The sequence below is a fragment of the Panthera pardus genome, unplaced genomic scaffold (assembly GCF_024362965.1).
Source record: "Panthera pardus isolate Hobbes unplaced genomic scaffold, ASM2436296v1 HiC_scaffold_16, whole genome shotgun sequence".
NCBI lineage: Eukaryota > Metazoa > Chordata > Mammalia > Carnivora > Felidae > Panthera > Panthera pardus.
In genome coordinates, this window is record NW_026526721.1 from 108,217,451 (window position 1) to 108,237,802 (window position 20,352).

At 37.5% G+C, this 20,352-nt stretch overlaps 1 protein-coding gene across 10 annotated transcripts in view; it reads left to right on the forward strand.

Moving 5' to 3' along the window:
• PLCH1 (phospholipase C eta 1) overlaps positions 1-20,352 on the forward strand; it is a 218,128-nt gene that overhangs the window by 123,237 nt on the left and 74,539 nt on the right. For all 10 annotated transcript variants that reach the window (XM_053903692.1, XM_053903691.1, XM_053903686.1 and 7 more), the window contains 3 exons: positions 4,232-4,378; positions 6,585-6,828; positions 17,270-17,399. In XM_053903692.1, coding sequence (XP_053759667.1) covers positions 4,232-4,378; positions 6,585-6,828; positions 17,270-17,399 — 521 coding nt within the window. The remainder of the gene's footprint in view (positions 1-4,231; positions 4,379-6,584; positions 6,829-17,269; positions 17,400-20,352) is intronic.

The following is a 20,352-nucleotide window of genomic DNA, read 5'->3' on the forward strand; positions in this document are numbered from 1 at the left end:
TGGATTATTTGTTTTTAGGGTTTTGAGTTTAATAAGTTCTTTATAGATTTTGGATACTAACCGTTTATCTGATATGTCATTTGCAAATATCTTCTCCCATCCTTTTGGTCGCCTTTTAGTTTTGCTGATTGTTTCCTTCGCCATGCAGAAGCTTTTTATTTTGATGAGGTCCCAGTAATTGATTTTTGCTTTTGTTTCCCTTGTCTCTGGAGACATGTTGAGGAAGAAGTTGTTGCAGCTGAGGACAAAGAGGTTTTTGCTTGCTTTCTCCTCGAGGATTTTGATGGCTTCCTATCCGACATTTGGATCTTTCATCCATTTTGAGTTTGTTTGTTTGTTTATTTATTTATTTATTTATATATAACGTTTATTTATTTTTGAGACAGAGAGAGACAGAGCATGAATGGGGGAGGGTCAGAGAGAGGGAGACACAGAATCTGAAACAGGCTCCAGGCTCTGAGCTGTCAGCACAGAGCCCGACGTGGGGCTTGAACTCACGGACCGTGAGATCATGACCTGAGCCGAAGTCGGCCACTTAACCGACTGAGCCACCCAGGTGCCCCAATTTTGAGTTTATTTTTGTGTATGGTGTAAGAAAGTGGTCCAGGTTTAATCTTCTGCATCTTGTTGTCCAGTTTTTCTAACACCATTTGCTGAAGAGACTGTCTTTATTCCATTGGATATTCTTTCCTGCTTTGTCAAAGATTAGTTGGCCATACACTTTTGGGTCCATTTCTGGGTTCTCTATTCTGTTCCATTGATCTGAGTGTCTGTTTTTGGCCCAGTACCATGTTGTCTTGGTGATTACAGCTTTGTAACATATCCTGAAATAATGAATTGTGATGCCTCCACCTTTGGTTTTCTTTTCCAGGATTGCTTGTGCTATTCAGGGCCTTTTCTAGTTCCATACAAATGGTAGCATTGTTTTCTAGCTCTGAAAAATGCTGGTATTATTTTGATGGGGATTGCATTGAATATGTAGACTGCTTTGTGTAGTACTGACATTTTAACAATATTTGTTCTTCCAATCCATGAACATGGAATGTTTTTCCTTTTTTTGTGTGTGTGTTTTCTTCAATTTCTTTCATAAGCTTTCTATAGTTTTCAGTGTCTAGATTTTTCACCTTTTTGGTTACGTTTATTCCTAGGTATTTTGTGGTTTTTGGTGCAATTGTAAACAGGATTGATTCATTGATTTCTCTTTCTGCTGCTTCATTATTAGTGTACAGAAATGCAACTGATTTCTGTGCATTGATTTTATATTCTGTGACTTTCCTGAATTCATGAATCAGTTCTAGCAGTTTTTTGGTGGAATCTTTTGTGTTTTCCATATAGAGTATCATGTCATCTGTGAAGAGTGAAAGTTTGGATTCCTTCTTGCCGATTTGGATACCTTTCTTTATTTGGATATTTGTGTTGTCTGATTGCTGAGACTAGGACTTACAATACTATGTTAAGAGTGGACATTCCTGTCGTGTTCCTGACTTTAGCGGGGGAAAGCTCTCAGTTTTTCCCCATTGAGGCTATTAGTGGTAGGTTTTTCTTATATGGCTTTTATGGTCCTGAGGTATGATCCTTCTTTTTTAAAAATTTTTTGTAATGTTTTATTTATTTTTGAGAGAGAGAGAGAGAGAGAGAGAAAGAGTGAGCGAGCAAGCAGGTGAGGAGCAGAGAGAGGGGGAGACACATAGTCTGAAGCAGTCTCCAGGCTCTGAGATGTCATTACAGAGCCAGACATGTGACTCAAACTCACAAACTGTGAGATCGTGACCTGAGCCGAAGTTGGTCATCTAACTGACTGAGCCACCCAGGCACCCTGAGGTATGATCCTGCTATTCCTACTTTCTTGAGGGTTTTTATCAAGAAAGGATGCTGTATTTTGTCAAATGCTTTCTCTGCATTTATTGAGAGGATCATGTGGTTCTTGTCCTTTATTTTATTAATGTGATGTATCTCATTGATTGATTTGCAGATATTGAACCAGCCCTGCAGCCCAGGTATAAATCTCTCTTGATCATGGTGAATAATTCTCTTAATGTATTGTTGGATCTGGTTGGCTAGTATCTTGTTGAGAGTTTTTGTATCCATGTTCATCAGGGAAATTGGTCTGTAGTTCTCCTTTTTAGTGGGGTCTATGTCTGGTTTTGGAATCAAAATTATTCCTTTAAAAAATATTTTAAAGTAATCTCTATACCCGACATGGGGCTCGAATTTAACAACCCCAAGATGAAGACTCACATGTGCTACTGACAGCCAGGCACCCTGATGTGACCTATTATAATCAGTGGTCAGTCAAGTACTTGGGTTTTTCTAGGAGTTTTGGCTTTGTTGGTTTGACTTGATGATATTATCTTGATACACTGATACTCTCTATTCTTCCTCTTATTACTGGTGTGAGATGGTCAGTGTGGCTGCCAAGAATTCAAATCTTGGCTTCTGTTACCTAAATGAATGGTGCTCAGTAGTGGGTGACTTTTCTAATGCATGCAAAACCAAATCTCAAATTTTGTTTTGCGCTTCAAGTTAAACATTTTAAGTTTGTGTTTGTTTTCTGAAGCTGTATTTTTATTATTTGATGTCAAGTAAAATGAGAAAGAGCAACCTATACTTCACTTTCCTTGCAATATCAAATCTTAAAGTGATGCTTGATACTATGCAGTTCCTCCTTAATTTCTTTGGAAAAGAAAAGGCTCTTCATGTGAAGAAGAGTGGAAGTTGGTTACGTTGAAGTTACTTTTAGCGAGTACCCTGCACGTACAGTGTTAAGCTTTAAGATCACATTATCTTTCTTGGTAAAGGCAAGATACTTAGTCAAAAAAGCTGAAGTCTGATGTTGCTGGAATCTGTTTTCTGTGTTTGATTTATCTGTTTCTGACAGCATACTGCTTGATAAGATAGGTACTCAGAACTAGATGTTTCTAGTGCTCTAGTGGTTATATATGTGCCTGTGTATTAGCAGGTGAAATAAAAGCTATCTCTGGCTAATATAATGAGAAAGTATTTGGAAGAGTATTGGATAACTTACAGAATCAAAGGGAAAATGTCAGCCTCAAGGATAACTGTAACAACTATGGCATCTTAGGATGGCCAAGCAAGAGCATCTCTTAAGTCTTGACCATTGAAATGGCTCCATTCTGTTTTCTTTCAATGGTCACATCAGGATTTGTGTTCTTTGGAAGGGAGTCAAATTTCTTCTTAGCTTAAGTTAGGTGCCCATTTCTTAGTTGGGGGCCACCAAAAGCACATGAAATGGGAAAGGAGTATTTCCAGTTACCAAAGAAGGGGAAACAGGCAACACCAACAGATGCCCACTTCTAACAAGGTTCATCTCAAAGCAGAGAGAATTTAAATGATAGTTTTTAAAAAAGATTTTATTTTATTTATTTTTTAAAGTTTATTTATTTACTTTGATGGGCAGGAGAGACAGTAGGAAGGGGAAGGAGAGAATCCCAAGCAGGCTCTGCACTATGAGTACAGACATGAATTCACGAACCGTGACATCATGAGTTGGACGCTTAACTGACTTAACCACCCTGGTGCCCCTAAATGATAGTTTTAACTTGGACAGTGAGTGATTTGGATATTACCTGAATTCAATCACTAAGCTGTTCTTCTAGGTGGAAAATCTTAGCGGTTTATTTCATTAATCAACAGTTGTTTTATGTTCATTTGTGAAAACATGATTTGTTTTCTAATCACATTTAAAAAATGATATGTATCTATTTTCAAATATACACAAAAATCTAATAATATGAACCCATAAGTAACCATTATCCAACTTCAAAAATTGTTAACATTTTGTTGATCTTGTTTCTGTTGATTGTATGTGAAAGCATTATTACAAGATGTTTTTACAACTGGCTATATAAAAACTCACAAGACTTAATATGAAGTCCGAGAATTGCTTTATGAACTTAAATCCAGGTATCAAATGATCAGTCTCATAGCAAAAAATATGTTGCTGGTTAGAACAAAAGATGGCTCTGTGCAGCATTAATGCATTGTTTATCTGGAAGTAGAATTTTATTTCAACGAGGAAGGCTTTTCACTGGCTTAAGACTGGTGAATCAATTCCTCAATAGCTCTTTCTAGATTTCCTTTACCAACTTTGTCTTTTGGTCCTTGAAATCTTTAGGAGTAAATCAGAGGTTTTATTTGACAGTGAAGTTTCTGAACACCCATCTGCATGTGCATTGTGTAAGAGCTGAAAGTGCTGTAATCTCTTTTGTAGTTGAAAGATGCATGAGTGTGATGCAGTCCGGGACACAGATGATCAAACTGAAACGTGGAACCAAAGGGCTCGTCCGGCTCTTTTACCTGGATGAACATCGGACCCGCCTCCGATGGAGACCCTCAAGGAAGAGTGAGAAGGCAAAAAGTAAGACCAACCTTTGAATTCTTTTCATGGCTTGAAATAGTAATACATGGGTTATATTGGCTGGGCTCTTTGGCAGCCTCAGATCTGTGAAACTTTGATATTTTTACAAGATTTGGGGTCAGTTGCTAAAGGATACAGAGAAACTGAATAAGTAGTGACCATTTTTGCCTTTTTATTTCTTTGGAAGTTTCACTCCATAAAAGTTTTCTTGCCCATGAATGCTGTAAATGTTAATATTTCCCCTGTGTTGGAGACATGATATATTTTTTAGTGATGTTTTATAGCCCGAGGCCTTTTATTTTTATTTTTATTTTTATAAAAGGTGAAGGATATCATAAATCCAGTGGGCTTTAAAGTATATTGCATTATTCTGAGCACGGTAACTGATTAGTGAATTAACAAAATTGTTTTAATGATTTTAAGCAAAAGAGCTTTGGTCTGACTCCTACTTAAACCCTCTCTCCCACACCTTGTACATTCAGCACCAAGTCCTTGTTGGGTCCTGTGTAATGGCTGTCTCATCTCATTCCTTCCTGTTTTCATAGGAATCTCTTTGGTCTGTGGTCTCTTTACCTTTTGGGCCTCTTGAGAAACTTCCTAGCGAATCTCCATTTTGCTAGTTTCTGCTTTTGTCTGTTAAGATACTTTCATCTTCAAGTAGCACAAGACTTTGACTAAATTAGACTTACATGATAAATATATCGTCTCACATAACAAGAACTTTAGAGATCAGCAGGCCCAGGCGTGGGACATGAGTCTCTAGCTCTGTTTTCCCAAGTGCTCTTGGCTCTGTTCCTAGTGTGTTGGCCCTGTAGTCAAGGCAGCAGCAACATGGTGCTTCCTTTTCAGGAGAGAGGATTTCATTCCAGAATTTTGCCTCAAAGCAGACTACCCCATGTCTCCTTGGTTAGAACTGAATTACATTCCTACGCCTAAAGTAATCATAAGAAATAGGAATGGGGCCACCTCAATGGCTTAGACTCACCAGAACTGGAGCCCTGGAGTGGGTGTGGGCTCATTTCCCTGTGAATCATTTGGGGAATGAGTTGATACCAGAAGAAAATTGTGACTCTGCCATTAAGGCACAATGGAAGGGAAGATGGGGTATAGGAGCAAATCAATAAGATTACAACACTTCTGATTCATGCTTAAAAACAAGCAAACTAAGAAAGTACTGTTTTAGTCTAAAGTAATTGTCCCTGCTAGTGCTTCTCTGATACAAACCTACAGTGTTGCTCTCTTACCTGTATGATGCCAAACTCTGGTTTCTTGTATATCAGGCTCTCTCTGATCTAGCCTTTCTAGCTTTATCCCCGGCTTCCTTTCTCTCTTGAGCTTTATAGTCTGGTGTAAATGGCCTATTTAACATTCCTGGAATGGATCTCATGTTTCTGTATCTTACACTTTTTCTCCTGGGATGCCACCTTGTTTCTCTCTACCTCTCCAAGCCCTGCTCTACCTTCATCATCCTAGCATTCTTTCTATAAATGCTCATCACATTTAGCTCTGCTATTCGGTTTTTTCCCTTCCAGTTTTTAACTGTCATCTTATATGTGTTGTAAAACTCCAAGGTTGGTTCGAGGTCTTCATATGTTTTCCCTGTGCAAATATGTAAACTATAAATTTGATGTATTCATAATCTCCTTTTTCTACCAGTCTTTTTGCCCTGATGCATACATCAGTCTTCCTATCATACATTTCAACATATCCTGACTAAAAGCTTGAGAGGGCATTATCCAGGCTGCGCAGGAAGGTAGAGTGGTATGTGGAGAGGGCTAATGGCAGGAAGTGACAGGGCTTGTAGTTCACTTTTGAACTTAATACCATGATTCACAGACAGTGAGTTTGTTCATGCTTATTTTTTTTAACGCTTATTTATTTTTGAGAGGGAGAGAGGGACAGAGCACAAGCGGGGGAGGGGCAGAGAGAGGGGGAGGCACAGAATCTGAAGCAGGCTCCAGGCTCTGAGATGTCAGCACAAAGCCTGATGTGGGGCTCAAACTCACAAATCGTGAGATAATGACCTGAGCTGAAGTTGGACGCTCAACTGACTGAGCCACCCAGGCGCCCCATGTTCATGCTTATTTTTAAAATTTAAGATGATTTTGCTATTTTTTTCTTTTCTTTTTTTTTTTTTTGCTATTTTTTTCTTAATACATGTACATATCTCCACGTGCCACATAACTGCATTTCACTTTCCTCACAGTACTTATTGACTCCATTTACAAAGTCACCGAAGGTCGGCAGTCTGAAATATTCCACAGACAAGCTGAGGGGCACTTCGATCCCAGCTGCTGCTTTACCATCTACCATGGCAACCACATGGAGTCTCTGGATCTCATCACCTCCAACCCTGAGGAGGCCCGCACCTGGATCACAGGCCTCAAGTACCTGATGGCCGGCATCAGTGATGAAGATTCACTTGCCAAGCGGCAGAGGACCCACGACCAATATCCTCCCTAGAATGTTAATTTTGAGCTGTGTGTGTGTGTGTGTGTGTGTGTGTGTGTGTGTGTGTATTAGACTTTATTTTATTTTTTCCTATAATTTTGGGGCTTAAAGCTACTTTTCTTTCTTTCTCATTCTTTACCCCTAGCACCCTTCTGCTCTCTCCTCACTCTCATCCCAAGTAAATGAATGCGTAGAACATACAGAAACTTAAGCTTGCATGAACTCAGGAGCAGGCTTCTTCTGAGGAGATTGAATTTAGCTCCACAATCTGAGAGGTCTCCAACTGCAGCCTAATGTTTCCTAAGAGAGATTAGATAGCTGGGAAAGTGTTTATTTGATTACAAATCCTGCTTTGTAATCAAGTCAGTTTAGTTGAACAAGTACTTTTGAGTTCCAATTACACACACGGTATTAAGCTCCTTCCTGCTTTCTCTCTCTCTCTTTAATTTACAGTGTGGAAACTGATTGATACTGAAGGGGAAGTCATTTTTTACACAATACCATTTACCTTCTCTAAATTCTTCAAGAAACTGGGAGACTCATCTGAGTCGCCTTAATTAAACTCATTTCTTGAGGTCCTGTCGTGCTGACAAGATAAATAGTTAACATGCTTGGTCTGAAGGCACCTCTTCTGCTGCTATGGAGCTGGTCATGTGACATGGCCTTTTTGGCCTCAATTTCCTTATGTGTAAAGTGAGGGCGATAGAGTTGTTGACTGTTTTGGTTTCCTTCTGCACATTTTGAAGGGTCTTAAAACACGTGTGCCCCCATCTATGAAGGGAGTAGTCCTACTTCCTTGCTGTTATTGGAATGTGTGTCCTAAATTTGTCCCCCAGAGTAGTGATAAATTTGTGCTGCTCTAGTTATAATTCCACACCCAGGGTATTGTTTGAGCAGAGTGGAAATATTCAGCCCATGAAAGGATTTTTGACAGTGGGAAGGTCTGAGCTGATGAGCCATGATATTTTCATCAATATTCACAGCATGCAGATAAAGGCACGTGGGATTCATAAATGAACAAAATGCAAACATAGAAAGGAACTTTCTGTGCTTTATTCTATTCATTTGGTTCTTAACTCCTTAACATTTGGTAAAAAACAAACAAAATGCTGAATAAAATTGCTTTCTGGTCTAAACCACAGAATCATATTAACAGTGCCTCGAACTAAAACAATATTCATTTCTCATGAACAGGAGATGTGAGATAGGGCAGTTCAAGAACTGGTTAATCAGTGGCTCAGTGATGTCACCCAAGACCTGGGTTCTACCGTTCTCAGCATGTTGGCGTGGTCCTTGGGCGGGTTGCCCCTTGGTCAGACAGAGGTACAGCAGCTTTGGGCAGCAGCTCCAAACACAGCCCTGCCCAGAGGAAGCATAGTTTCTTCTCACAAAGCTTCTTTTTAAGAGCAATGTAAATCTTTCCAGGATGCCCACCCCAACCCAAGACTAAATATCATCATTGGCCAGAATTGTTACTGCAGGTCCATTCCTGAACCAGTCTTCGATAAAATAAATCAATTAGCGTAATTGGGCTTTGAGCTCAAGACTCTTTTGAATGCTTAAAAACTAAAGACTCTATATAGAGTTTTTGTTTATGTGGGTTTCATCTTAATGTTTATTTTTGAGAGAGAGGAAGACACAGAATCCAAAGCGGGCTCCAGGCCCCAAGCTGTCAGCACAGAGCCCGACGCAGGGCTGGAACTCACGAACAGTGAGAACATGACCTGAGCCGAAGTTGGATGCTTAATCCACTGAGCCACCCAAGTGCCGCCGAAAACTATTTTTCAAAGCAAAACAAATTTGTGAGAAACAGTAGTGTTGCTTTTCACTTTGCAAGTCTCTTTAATGTGTATCTGGATAGAACACATGCATTCTCCTATCTGTTTCTGCCTTCAATCTGCATGTTGTATTGTTTTGGTGGAAATGCATGAAGAAAATTTAGCCTCACACACATAAATAGTGGGAAAAGGGGGCTCCTCTGGGTTATGAGGACCCTTTGAATTGTACTTTGGAGACAGCTGTACTAACATCCATCAAAATACCCCTTCTGCCTTCATTAAAGCTCATGGTTCTTGCACACCTGAACAAAATAGAGGTTCTTCAACAAGGAAGAAAGAAGGAAAATTGCTGTAGGGGAGGACAATCAATTCTAGAAGTTATTATTCTCACCCAGTCAACTAGAACAAGTTCACAATATTCCAGAGATTTTAGCCACTTATATAAATGACTTTCATAAGCCTTGAAGTAGAGCAGTAGGAGAAATGGGCATATTGTTTCTTTTTAAGTGGTAGCAAAATTTCCCCCTTTGTTAGATCTTTCTAGTTACCTTAGAAATGCATGCTCATTGAGGTAAGCCAGAGAATACAGAGTTGCATAAAGAAAACGTCAGTAATCTTCACCCCTATCAGTTTTGCACCTTCTTCTCCAAGGTTACTGATGTTAACAATTTGATGCGCACTCTTATCTCCCCCACTCCATTTTTGGATCAGGTTGTTTGTTTTTCTGTTGTTGAGTTTTAAGAGTTCTGTATGTTCTGGATATTAATCACTTATTAGTTACATGATTTGAAAATATTTTCTTCGATTCTGTTGGTGTTTGTACTTTATTGATAATGTCCTTGGTGCACAGAATTTTTAAATTTTTCATGAAGTCCAATTTGTTTTTTCTGATGTTTATTTTTGGGAGAGAAAGACAGAGCACAAGTGGGGGAGGGGAAGAGAGAGAGGGAGACACAGAATCTGAAGCAGGCTCCAGGCTCTGAGCTGTCAGCTCAGAGTCCAAAGAGGGGCTTGAACCTACGCCATAAGATCATGTCCTGAGCTGAAGTCAGACACTTAACCGACTGTGCCACCCCAGGTGCCCCTGTCTGTTTTTTCTTTTGTCACCTGTGCTTTGGTGTCATACTCAAGAAATGATTGTCAAATCCCATGCTATGAAGATTTTGTTCTCTTTTCTGTTAAGAGTTTTATTGTTTTAGGTCTTGCATTTATGTCCTTAATCCATTTTGAGTTAATTTTTGTGGATAGTGTTAGGTAGTGGTCCAACTTCATTCTTTTGCATGTTGATATCCAAGTTTTCCAGGCCCATTTGTTGAAAAGACTGTCCTTTTTCTATAAAATGGTCTTGGCAACCTTGTCAGAAATCATTTGACCATAGATGTGAGGGTTTATTTCTGAGCTGTTTTATTCTATTGGTTTATGTGTTTGTCTTCATACTAATACAACACTGTTTTGATTGTTGTAACTTTGAGATAAGTTTTGAAATCAGGAAGTGTGAGTCTTTCAAGTTTGTTCTTTTTCATGATGGTTTGGCTTCTCAGGGTCCCTTGGTATTCCATATGAATTTTAGGATTGGTTTTTCTATTTCTGCAGAAAAATGTCATTGGGATTTGGATAGAAATTTCATTGAATCTGTAGATTCCTTTAGTAGTATTGACATTTTAACTAAATTATCTTCCAATCCATGAATATCGGATGTGTTTTCATTTAGTTATGTCTTCTTAAAAATTTTCAGCAATGTTTTGTAGATTTCATTGTGTACATTTTTACCTCCTTTATTCCTATTTTATTATTTTGATGTGATTATAAATGGAATTGTTTTTGTAGTTCCTTCTCAGATTGTTATTGTTCATATATAGAAATGCAACCAATTTTTGTGTGTTGACTTTGTATCCTGCTATTTTGCTGAATTCATTTATCCTAACAGCTTTTGTTGTGGAGTCTATAAGGTTTTCTATATATAAGATCATATCATCTACAAACATAATTTTACTTCTTTCTAATTTGGATGCCCTTCCTTCCTCCCTCCCTCATTCCTTCCCATTGCCTAATTGCTCTGGCTAAAAGTTAGTACTGTGTTGAATAAAAATGGTGAAAGCTGGCACCCTTGCCTTGTTCCTGATTTTAGAGCAAGAGCTTTCAGTCTTTCATTATTGAATATGATATTTACTGTGTTTTTTTTCATATGTGGCTTTTAATATGTTGAGGTAGTTTTCTTTTGTTCCTATTGTGTTGAATGTTTTTATCATTAAAGGGTATTGAGTTTTGTCAAATCTTTTTTCTGCATTGATTGAGATGATCATGTGGTTTTTCCTTCAGTATGTTGATATGGTATATTACATTAATCCATTCTCATATGTTGAACCATCCTTATATTGCAGGAATAAATCCCTCTTGGTCATGGTGTATAATTCTTTTAGTATACTGCTGAATTTTATTTGCTAGTATCTTGTTGAGGATTTTTGCATGATTGTTTATTGGTCTGTATTTTTGTTTTTCTTGTAGTATCTTTGCCTGGGTTTATGAGGATAATGCTGGCCTCATAGAATGAGTTAGGAAATGTTCCCTCCTCTTTAATTTTTTGGGAAAATTTGAGGATTGGTGTTAGTTCTTTTAATGTTTGGTAGAATTTACCAGTGAAGCTATCAAGGTCAAGTATCAAGTTTTCTTTGTTGAAAAATTTTTGGTTACTGATTCAAGCTCCTTACTAGTGATAGATCTGTTCATGTTTTGTTTTCTTTGTGGTTTAGTCTTTGTAGGTTTTGTGTTTCTAGGATTTGTCCATTTCATTTAGGTTATCCACTTTGTAAGCATGCAATTGTTCATAGTACTCTCTCTCTTTTTAAATGTTTGTTTGTTTATTTTTTAATATGAAATTTATTGTCAAATTGGTTACCATACAACACCCAGTGCTCATCCCAACAGGTGCCCTCCTCAATGCCCATCACCCCCTCTTACCTCCTTCCCACCCCCCATCAACCCTCAGTTTATTCTCAGTTTTTAAGAGTCTCTTATGATTTGGCTCCCTCCCTCTCCAACTTTTTTTTTTTTTCCTTTCTCCTACCCCATGGTCTTCTGTTAAGTTTCTCAGGATCCACATAAGAACGGATAAAGAAATTGTGGTTTATATACACAATGCGATACTACTTGGCAATGAGAAAGAATGAAATATGGCCTTTTGTAGCAACGTGGATGGCACTGGAGAGTGTTACGCTAAGTGAAATAAGTCATACAGAGAAAGATACCATAGTACTCTCTTTAAATCCTTTTATTTCTGTAGAATTGGTAATAATGTTCTCACTTTTGTTTCTGACTTTAGTATTAATTTGAATTCTTTCTCTTTTTTTTCAAAGAAACCTACATTTTATTTCAATGATTTTTTTTCTCTGTTGTTTTCTTTCTCCATTTCATTGCTCTTTCCTCCAATCTTTCTTATTTTCTGCCTTTTCTGCCAGCTTTGGATTTTTAAATTTTATTTACTTATTTATTGCTAGTTTTGGATTTAGTTTGTCCTTTTTTTTCTAGTTCCTTAAGTGGTAAAGTTAAATGTTAATTTGAGACCTTTCTTAAATTTTATTTTTCATCTTTAAAAACATTTATTTTTAATTGAAGTATAGTTGACATGCCGTTACAGTAGCTTCAAGTGTATTTCTTATTTTTGAATGTAAGCATTTATAGCTGTAAATGTCTCCCTTAGCACTGCCTAAGTTTATATGTTGTTTCCATTTTCATTCATCTTTAAGTATTTTCTAATTTCCTTTATGATTTCTTCTTTGATCCATTGGTTATTTAAAAGTATATTGTTTAACTTCCATAATTTTGTAAATTTTCTTAGTTTCTTTTTGTTATTGATCTCATCCCATTGTGGCCAAAGAAGATACTTTGAATGATATGTGTGTTTAAAATTGGAGACTTAATTTAGGCATACAATATTATCTATCCTGAAAAATGTTCTCTGTGTGCTTGAGAAGAATGTGTATGCTGCTGTTATTGTTGGTTCAAGTGTTCTGTACATGTCTGTTAGACCTAGTTGGTTTATTGTGTTGTTTATATTCTCTATTTCCTTACCTTCCATGTGGTTTTTCTATACTTTATTGTGAGTGGGATATTGAATTCTCCAATGATTACTGTAGAGCTGTCTATTTCCCCTTCAATTCTGTCAGTTTTTGCTTCATATGTTTTGATTTGTCATTAGATGTGTAATTGTTATAATTGTTATATTTGAAACTTTTATCAACATATAATGTCTGTTTTTATCTTTTAGAAACATTTTTTGATTTAAAGCTTATTTTGTCTAATATTAGTAAATCCACCTCTGGTCCGTTTCCATTACTATTTGCATGTAGTATCTTTTTCCATCATTTCACTCTCAACCTGTGCATGTTTTTGGATCTTAAGTGAATCTCTTGTAGACAGCATATAGTTGGATCATGTGTTTTAATCCATTCTACCAATCTCTGTGTTTTGATTGGAGAATTTAATCCATTTACATTTAAACTCCTTACTGATAAGGAGGGATTTTCTTCTCTCATTTTGCTGTTCACTTTCTATATGCGTTATAACTTTTTTGTCTTTTGTTTCCTGCATCTGCATTACTGTCTTTTTTGTTTAGTTGATACTTTTATAGTGAAATTTTAAATTCCTTTCTCATGTCCTTTTATACATTATAGCTGTTTTCTTTATGGTTACAATGGGGGTTACATTTAACATCATAAAGTTCTATTCTAATTTGAATTTATACTAGCTTAGCTCAATAGCTTTTTGAAACTGATTTCGTTTGCCCGTGTTTACTGGCAATAGAAAGTTTTCGTGTTTGAATTAACCGGGTTGACAGCTGAGGGATTTCATATTCTGAAAGTATGCTATTTGGAAAGCAAATGTACCCCAGAATTGCACAGGGAATAATTTTATAAGATATATAGAAACAGTTGATGCTTGTGTCAGTGAGGAGAGAAAAGGACAGAGGAAATTAATAATAAAGAAGCTGATGTCAAAAATAGAATAGTTATGTTGAATCAGAGGACAATCCTCATACATATTTGTCAGGATTTGATAGGGTTGTAGGTAATATTTTAATAACAGAATAATATCTTTGGTTGGACATACATTTAATTACATTAGTTGAGGACAACATTACAAATAGGCCTGAAAATTTCAACTGTGAATGAATAATGAGAATAATGAATCTTAAGTGGCTGTATGAAAAAAATCCCTCCAGTGTAAAATGTAATTCAGGTTATTTCTGGAATATGGCCATGTTTCATGGAGGTAGATGCATTACTCATGTCTATTAATAGCAATATAGTGTTTTGTTTAAGGACTAGTATTGCACTGCCTGGGATTTGGCCCCAATTCTGCCATGTACCAGGTAACTTTGGATAAGTAACTTAAACTCTTTTGCCTTAGAGTCTTTGTCTGTCACATGGTAATGGTGTTAATCATAGTGTGTGCCTTATGTAGTTGTGTGAAGATCAAATGAATTGATGTACACAAAGTGTTTAGAACACTGTCCAGCACATATTAAGCACTCATAAATAATAGCTACTATTTTATTGCTGAAGAGAGGTAAGGACTGGCAAATCTTTTGCTTTCCTCTTGAGATTAAGTCTGAAATCTCAGTGGCCCCAGCATGAAAGCCTCAGCATTTTTCTCCGCCAGTCCATTCTCCTCCATGATTTCCCCACCTTATCTCTTGACCCCACAGGAGAAATTATTACCTCTGGAAGACTTTGGGCAGTCTCGAAAGGATGTTGTCAACTGAAAGTTTACACCTTCCCAGTAAATCAGGGGCCCTGCAAACTGTAGCCTGTAGGCAAATGTGGCCTAATGCCTTTTTTATATGTGGTCCTGAGCTAAGAAATGGTTTTCAGTGATTGGAAAAATAAAATCAAAAGAAGAAGAATATTTTGTGAAATTCTGCTGAAAATTATCTGAAATTTAAATTTCAGTGTCCGTAAATAAAATTGTATTGGAACATAACAATGCCAATTAATTTATGTGGTGCTTATAGTCTCTTTTGTGTCACAATAGCAGAATTGAGTAGTTGCAGTTGAGAGCTGCAAAGCCTAAAATATTTACTATCAGGCCTTTTCCAGAAAAAGTTTGCCCAACCCTATGGTAAATACTACCATTCAATACTTAGAATTTCCTTTAACTTTCTGATAGAAAATTCTAGGCCATAACTTTCATTCGGTTTTTACTATCCCAGTTTTTCTTTGCAGAATGATTGTTTCTCTTCTTAAACTCATCCTGTATGGTGATGTGAATCATTAATTTAGAGCTTTCTTGAGTACTCATATCTTAATTATGAAGAATAGCTTTAAGATATCAGAATACTTTTACCTGTAATTGTATACCATGTGTACTGTTACTGGGAGAGAATGGTTTTTCCTTTCATAGAATCTTAGAGTTGGAAGGGACTTCAAGGTCATCTAGTTGTGTTCACTGACATTATAGATGAGGAAATGCAAGGCCCAAGAGGTGTGCCATAAGTGAACACTGTCACAGTGCCAGGTCAGCAGAATCAGGACTAGTGTCTGTTTCTCAGTTGGATTCTACCTCTATGTCTTACCAATCCCATATTCCCTAAACCAATTGTCAAGGCCAGTTTATATGTTGACACTGAAGGCCTTATAGACACAGGCCTATCCTAGGGTTTGTACTGGCAGGATACTCATATTTAGGGTTTGCTTGTCCTTGACTCTTCTCTGGAGAAATCTTTGAGAGGCTTTGGTAAGGAAGTATAAAATAAAAGGATGAAAATATGACTGCTCTTGGACTCATTTCATGACTTCTTTGAACACAGAGCAGTGTCCACAGTCATAAGAAATAGAGATGGATGGAGACTGTGTGTCCAGAAAACAGAAAAAAAAAATGAGATTCAGGTATTTATTAATAATTGGCCCAAATGTTTCACTCTTTTGATTCTTCAGTTATTTTTACCCTAGTCCTGGGTCACCTGTTAACTTCCAGATGTCATGTATAATGAGGTCCTTCTATGAGAAGTTCAATTATAAAGAACTGGGCTGGTTATTTTCCAATGTTATAAAGGGAACAAAATGTGAAACAAGGTATTTACAGTGTTTAGGTATTTAAATCTAGAAGAAATAAGTCTTTATGGTTGTTTTTACTTCCTGAGGTCCTATCTCCTACAATCATAATTTGAATTGCCTAAGAAATGTAAATATGCTATGTTATACTTTTAGTATTTTGACTTAATATGAAAATCAGTTTGATATCATCTTCTTGAGGCAAATATTATCCATTTCCCCCTCTCTCACCTGCTCTCATTCTACTATTTGTTGGTTTTAAACCTATGCCTTCCCTTACTTTGATTTTCTGGTTTCTTTCCACCACCTTTATTCCCCTTCAAATTTTGAAGCCCAGTTTGGTTTTCTAAGTGTGCACATGATTCCTGCTTTCTGCAGTTTACCCCCAATAACTATGAATCATCCATTTTTTAAAAATATTTATTTATTTATTTTGAGAGAGGGAGAGAGAGAGAGGACGTGAGCTGGGGAGGGGGAATAGAATCTGGAGCAGGCTGCATGCTGTCAGGGCATGGGGCTCAGTCTCTCGAACCCTGAGATCATGACCTGAGGTGAAATCAGAGTTGGATGCTTAACTGACTGAGCCCCCCAGGTGCCCCTTGAATTATTCATTTAAAAAAAAATTCAGATCACCCATTGGTTACCATTTATTCTGCTTCCTCATGATGTGAAACAACCCGAGTCACTCCCCCTGAGGGTTTTTTTAAAACCTCAGGTCACATGATGTAAATCTTCTGTATCTAAACTCAGCTTCATACCCTCAGTCACTGAATATCCTACCTGCAATTTGAGCGTAACCTCTAACATATGAGGTTTGCTTTTGATTTAGAAATTTGAGGCTCTTAGGTAAGAACCTTCCAAGCTAGTGATATGGAGATGAATATAGTATAGAGACAGATCTGCTGTATAGGAGACAAGAATACTAGACTAAGTTTCCAAAAATGTGGATCTCTTACTAATTTATCCTTAACAAATTTCTGCTGGGGGGCCTGGGGGGCCTGGGGGGACAGAGTGTGTTGGATTCTGCACTGACATCGCGGAGCCTGCTTGGGATTCTCTCTCTCCCTCTCTCTCTGCCCCTCCTCTGCTTGCTCTCTCTTTCTCTAAGTAAACCAACATTTTTTAACAATTTCTCTTCCTCTAGCTTTATATCCTCATCTGAACAATGAGCAGATTGAACTAGACAGTTTCTAAATGTAGGAGTGGACAGAGAAAGGGGAACTGAAAAAATTGTCTAGTGTGGGGTATTGTGAAGGTAAAAATACGCTAACTGGAAGGTCATAGAGGAGGAAGATAAGGCCTAAATTTGGTATATTTGAGGTTTCATCACATCGTATTCCTTTACAGATTGGGTAAAAATGTGTGAGTTAAACAAACTCCCAAAAGAACTTGGTTTGACTCTCATTTCAAAGTGAAGGGAATCACCTCCAAGCACCCATTCCCCTGTTGCCTGTTGTCACTGGTAGCAGATCACTAGTCCATGGATTGCAGGCAGGGCCTTCTCCAGAGAATTTCTTCTCAAGCTCTGTGTTAATGATAAATGTCCTTGTGAGTATTCTGTGAGAGCAGTTTTTATTTTTATGAAAAAAGTGTTTCTCTTGACCTTTCTTCATGTGGGTAAAGCAGACCTTTGAGGAAGCTGATAAGAATGGTGATGGCTTATTGAATATTGAAGAGATACACCAGTTGATGCATAAACTAAATGTCAATCTGCCCCGAAGAAAAGTCCGACAAATGTTTCAGGTATGTTTTCACAAATGGGTTGGCTTTTTGTAAAATACACGTTGCATATTATTGATGTACTTAGATATTTCAAAGGCTATTTTGTTATGTTGGAAGTTGGTATCACCTGCTCTGTAGCGTTTTATTTTTCTTTGATGAAAAGAGAGGCGTTTTGTTTCATGAAGGAAAAAAAGACTTCCTAAACTTAGCATGTGTCCACAGTTTCACTTCCTAAAATGCTTTTTTATTGTTGCTCTTTTCAGAGAGTAATTATAAGACTACCTGGCACTTAGATATTGGAGCAAACTCCATGAAGTCCCTTCGAGAGGGTGATAACATCTCATGTGCCTACCTCACAGAGCTCTTGTGAGGATCAGAGTAAAGACTTAGTAACATGAAAAAAACAGCACTTATTAAGTTCTCAAGAGACTCTGTTTTGTTTCAGAGGAGTTTAAGATTTAGAATCCATGATTCTCAGAAGTGCTACATCACTCCTAGCATTTCGGGAGCTCTCCAGAAGTTCATTCAACTGCCTGTTGGTATTAGATGAGATGCCCTTTCCCTGTTGGCCAGTCCTTGAGGAAAATCCTTGGGCCCAGACTTACTCTGTGGCACCCAGCTGGGATTGCACTTAGTCCTCTGTCTGAGGTGCAGAAGTGAGCTCTGTTAAGTGGGTGCAAAGACAATGTTAGATTATAACTAACAGCTAATATATTAATTTAGGAAGTGCCCTTATGTGGAGATAAGTCATAACCACAATCCATGGTTTGCGATAATTTTCTATTCCAAGTGATATTTTGTATCTGGGTGATATTTTGTACATATAAAAATAAGCAGAAGGTGTGAAATTGTGTGATGGTTAATGTTTTGTGTTTCCTTTGTTTTCTAACCATTTGTCCTTAGAGGTGGGAAGGGCACAAATGACATGAGGGATGAGGGGCAGTGAGGAATGGTGGAGGCTGGCTCCATTCCGTGACCTCTTACAGTGGGCCTGTGCTTGGGAAGCTCTTGGCTGGACACGGTTTGCAGCGAAGGGAAGTTGGTCCTGTTGCACTGGAGAACAACATAAGAGAGAGGAAAGAAGACGAAGGAATATGCTATAGAAGGAACGCTGGAGATGGAGTGAGGGACTTGGGAGGGGAAATGTGTTGTCACAAAGAAAGTGAACTGTCCTTCAACTTAATGGGAAGTTTTGCCATGTTCCTGGTACTCCCTGTGACATCTCACTTTTGCTCGTTGTGAGCCCCACACTCCCATCTGTTCCTTTTCATAGAAAATGCTCATTGTACTGAAGAGTAGCTGCTGATTAAATCAGAAGGCCCAAGCTTAAAGAGAAAGGCAAAGCCTATACTTGCAAAAATAATGATGTGAGAGTACTTTTTGGAAATAAGATAAAGAAATAAGCTATTGATCTATTTTTACTTATATGTTTTCCCCCTTCAGACACCTTTTAATTTCTTTTAAAAATTATTTTAAATGTTTATTTATTTGTGAGAGAGAGACAGAGAGACAGAGACAGAGCATGAGTAGGGGAGGGGCAGAGAGAAGGAGACAACAGAATCTGAAGCAAGCTGAGCTGTCAGCACAGAGACTGACGTGGGGCTCAAACTCATGATCCATGAGATCATGACCTGAGCCGAAGTAGGACACTTAACTGACTGAGCCACCCAGGTGCCCCAACACCTTTTTATTTCTAATGCACTAAACATTGTAGAGGGTAAATCAGGAAATGTTTGTGTCAAATGTTTTATGCATTTTAAGTAAATCCTTTAGACAAACTTTAAGAAAACATCAGGGGGGTCTTTTTGTGACCTTTAGGTTTAAAGACTTATCAAGCCAGAAGTGATAGAACATTTCTAGATAGAACATTTCCACTGTAGGTCTTCCATCTAGCAGGGTTGTGTAAATGCCCTTCATGGGAGTGAGAGGACCAAAGATCTTAGCATTGTCTCAGGAACATTCTTCTTCTGGCTGAATTGCTGGTACAGACATTGAAGCCTTTCTAGAGGTTTCTTTGCTTTTGTTATTGTAGAGCTAGATTCAACTAAAATTTTTTAAAATAATCTATTCAGTTACTGATAGCTCCTTGTGAAGTCTTTAGATGCTGTTGTTTAATGTGAGAGTTTTACTGTTCTTAATTGTTACAGCATTTACAAGGAAGTTGAAAAATGTTTCTTCTCTGTATCCAGGGTTAGATACTTTGAAACAAAATTAGGACAGAAATTTGAACAGTAGACCCAGTTTCTTAAAATGCGGTGATTCTACAAACAAGCATCTCATACAGCAAAAATGTGGATATTTTATACACCATTCTCCTTCTACCTTTAAAAGGATAGAAGGCAACAGCAATCTGCCCTATAACGAAACTGTGTATGATTTAAATATTGGCTAAAGTGTGTGTTCATAATTGTCCCAAAGCTAACAAAGTTTTTTAAAAAATCTATCTTTTATGAACATGTTGACTTTCAAAGCTATGTTTAAACCCCCTACATCTGAGTATATGTCATAAAACCCATGCATTTCAACTTGCCTTTCATTCCCTGTCAGTTTTGGTTCGGTTACAACTGTGTTCATTTAAAATGAAGATCATGTAAATAGATTTGTTGCTCATAACATATCCCCAACAATTTTAGTGTTTTCTGGCAAATTCAGCCAATCAGAAGGAAGATACATGGTAAAAGATTCTTGCTCAATAATTACTAGAAACAAATTATTTCAACTAGAAATCAGTCTAAATGGATTTTTCAGACTTCTGTGGAGAGGAAACAAGGAGGTTTCAATGATTCTGATAGCTGTAAGAACAGTAAACTACATCTGTCAAATTAGGAGGGATTCTGTTATATTTAAAAACTGTATTGATTGGATTACATTCAGAAGCTGGTTAGAGACTGGTATTTTCATAATGTGTTGGATATTTTTTCCTCTTTTGTTCATGATTCATTTTCTCCAAGATTTCTTTTTCATTAGTTTCTTC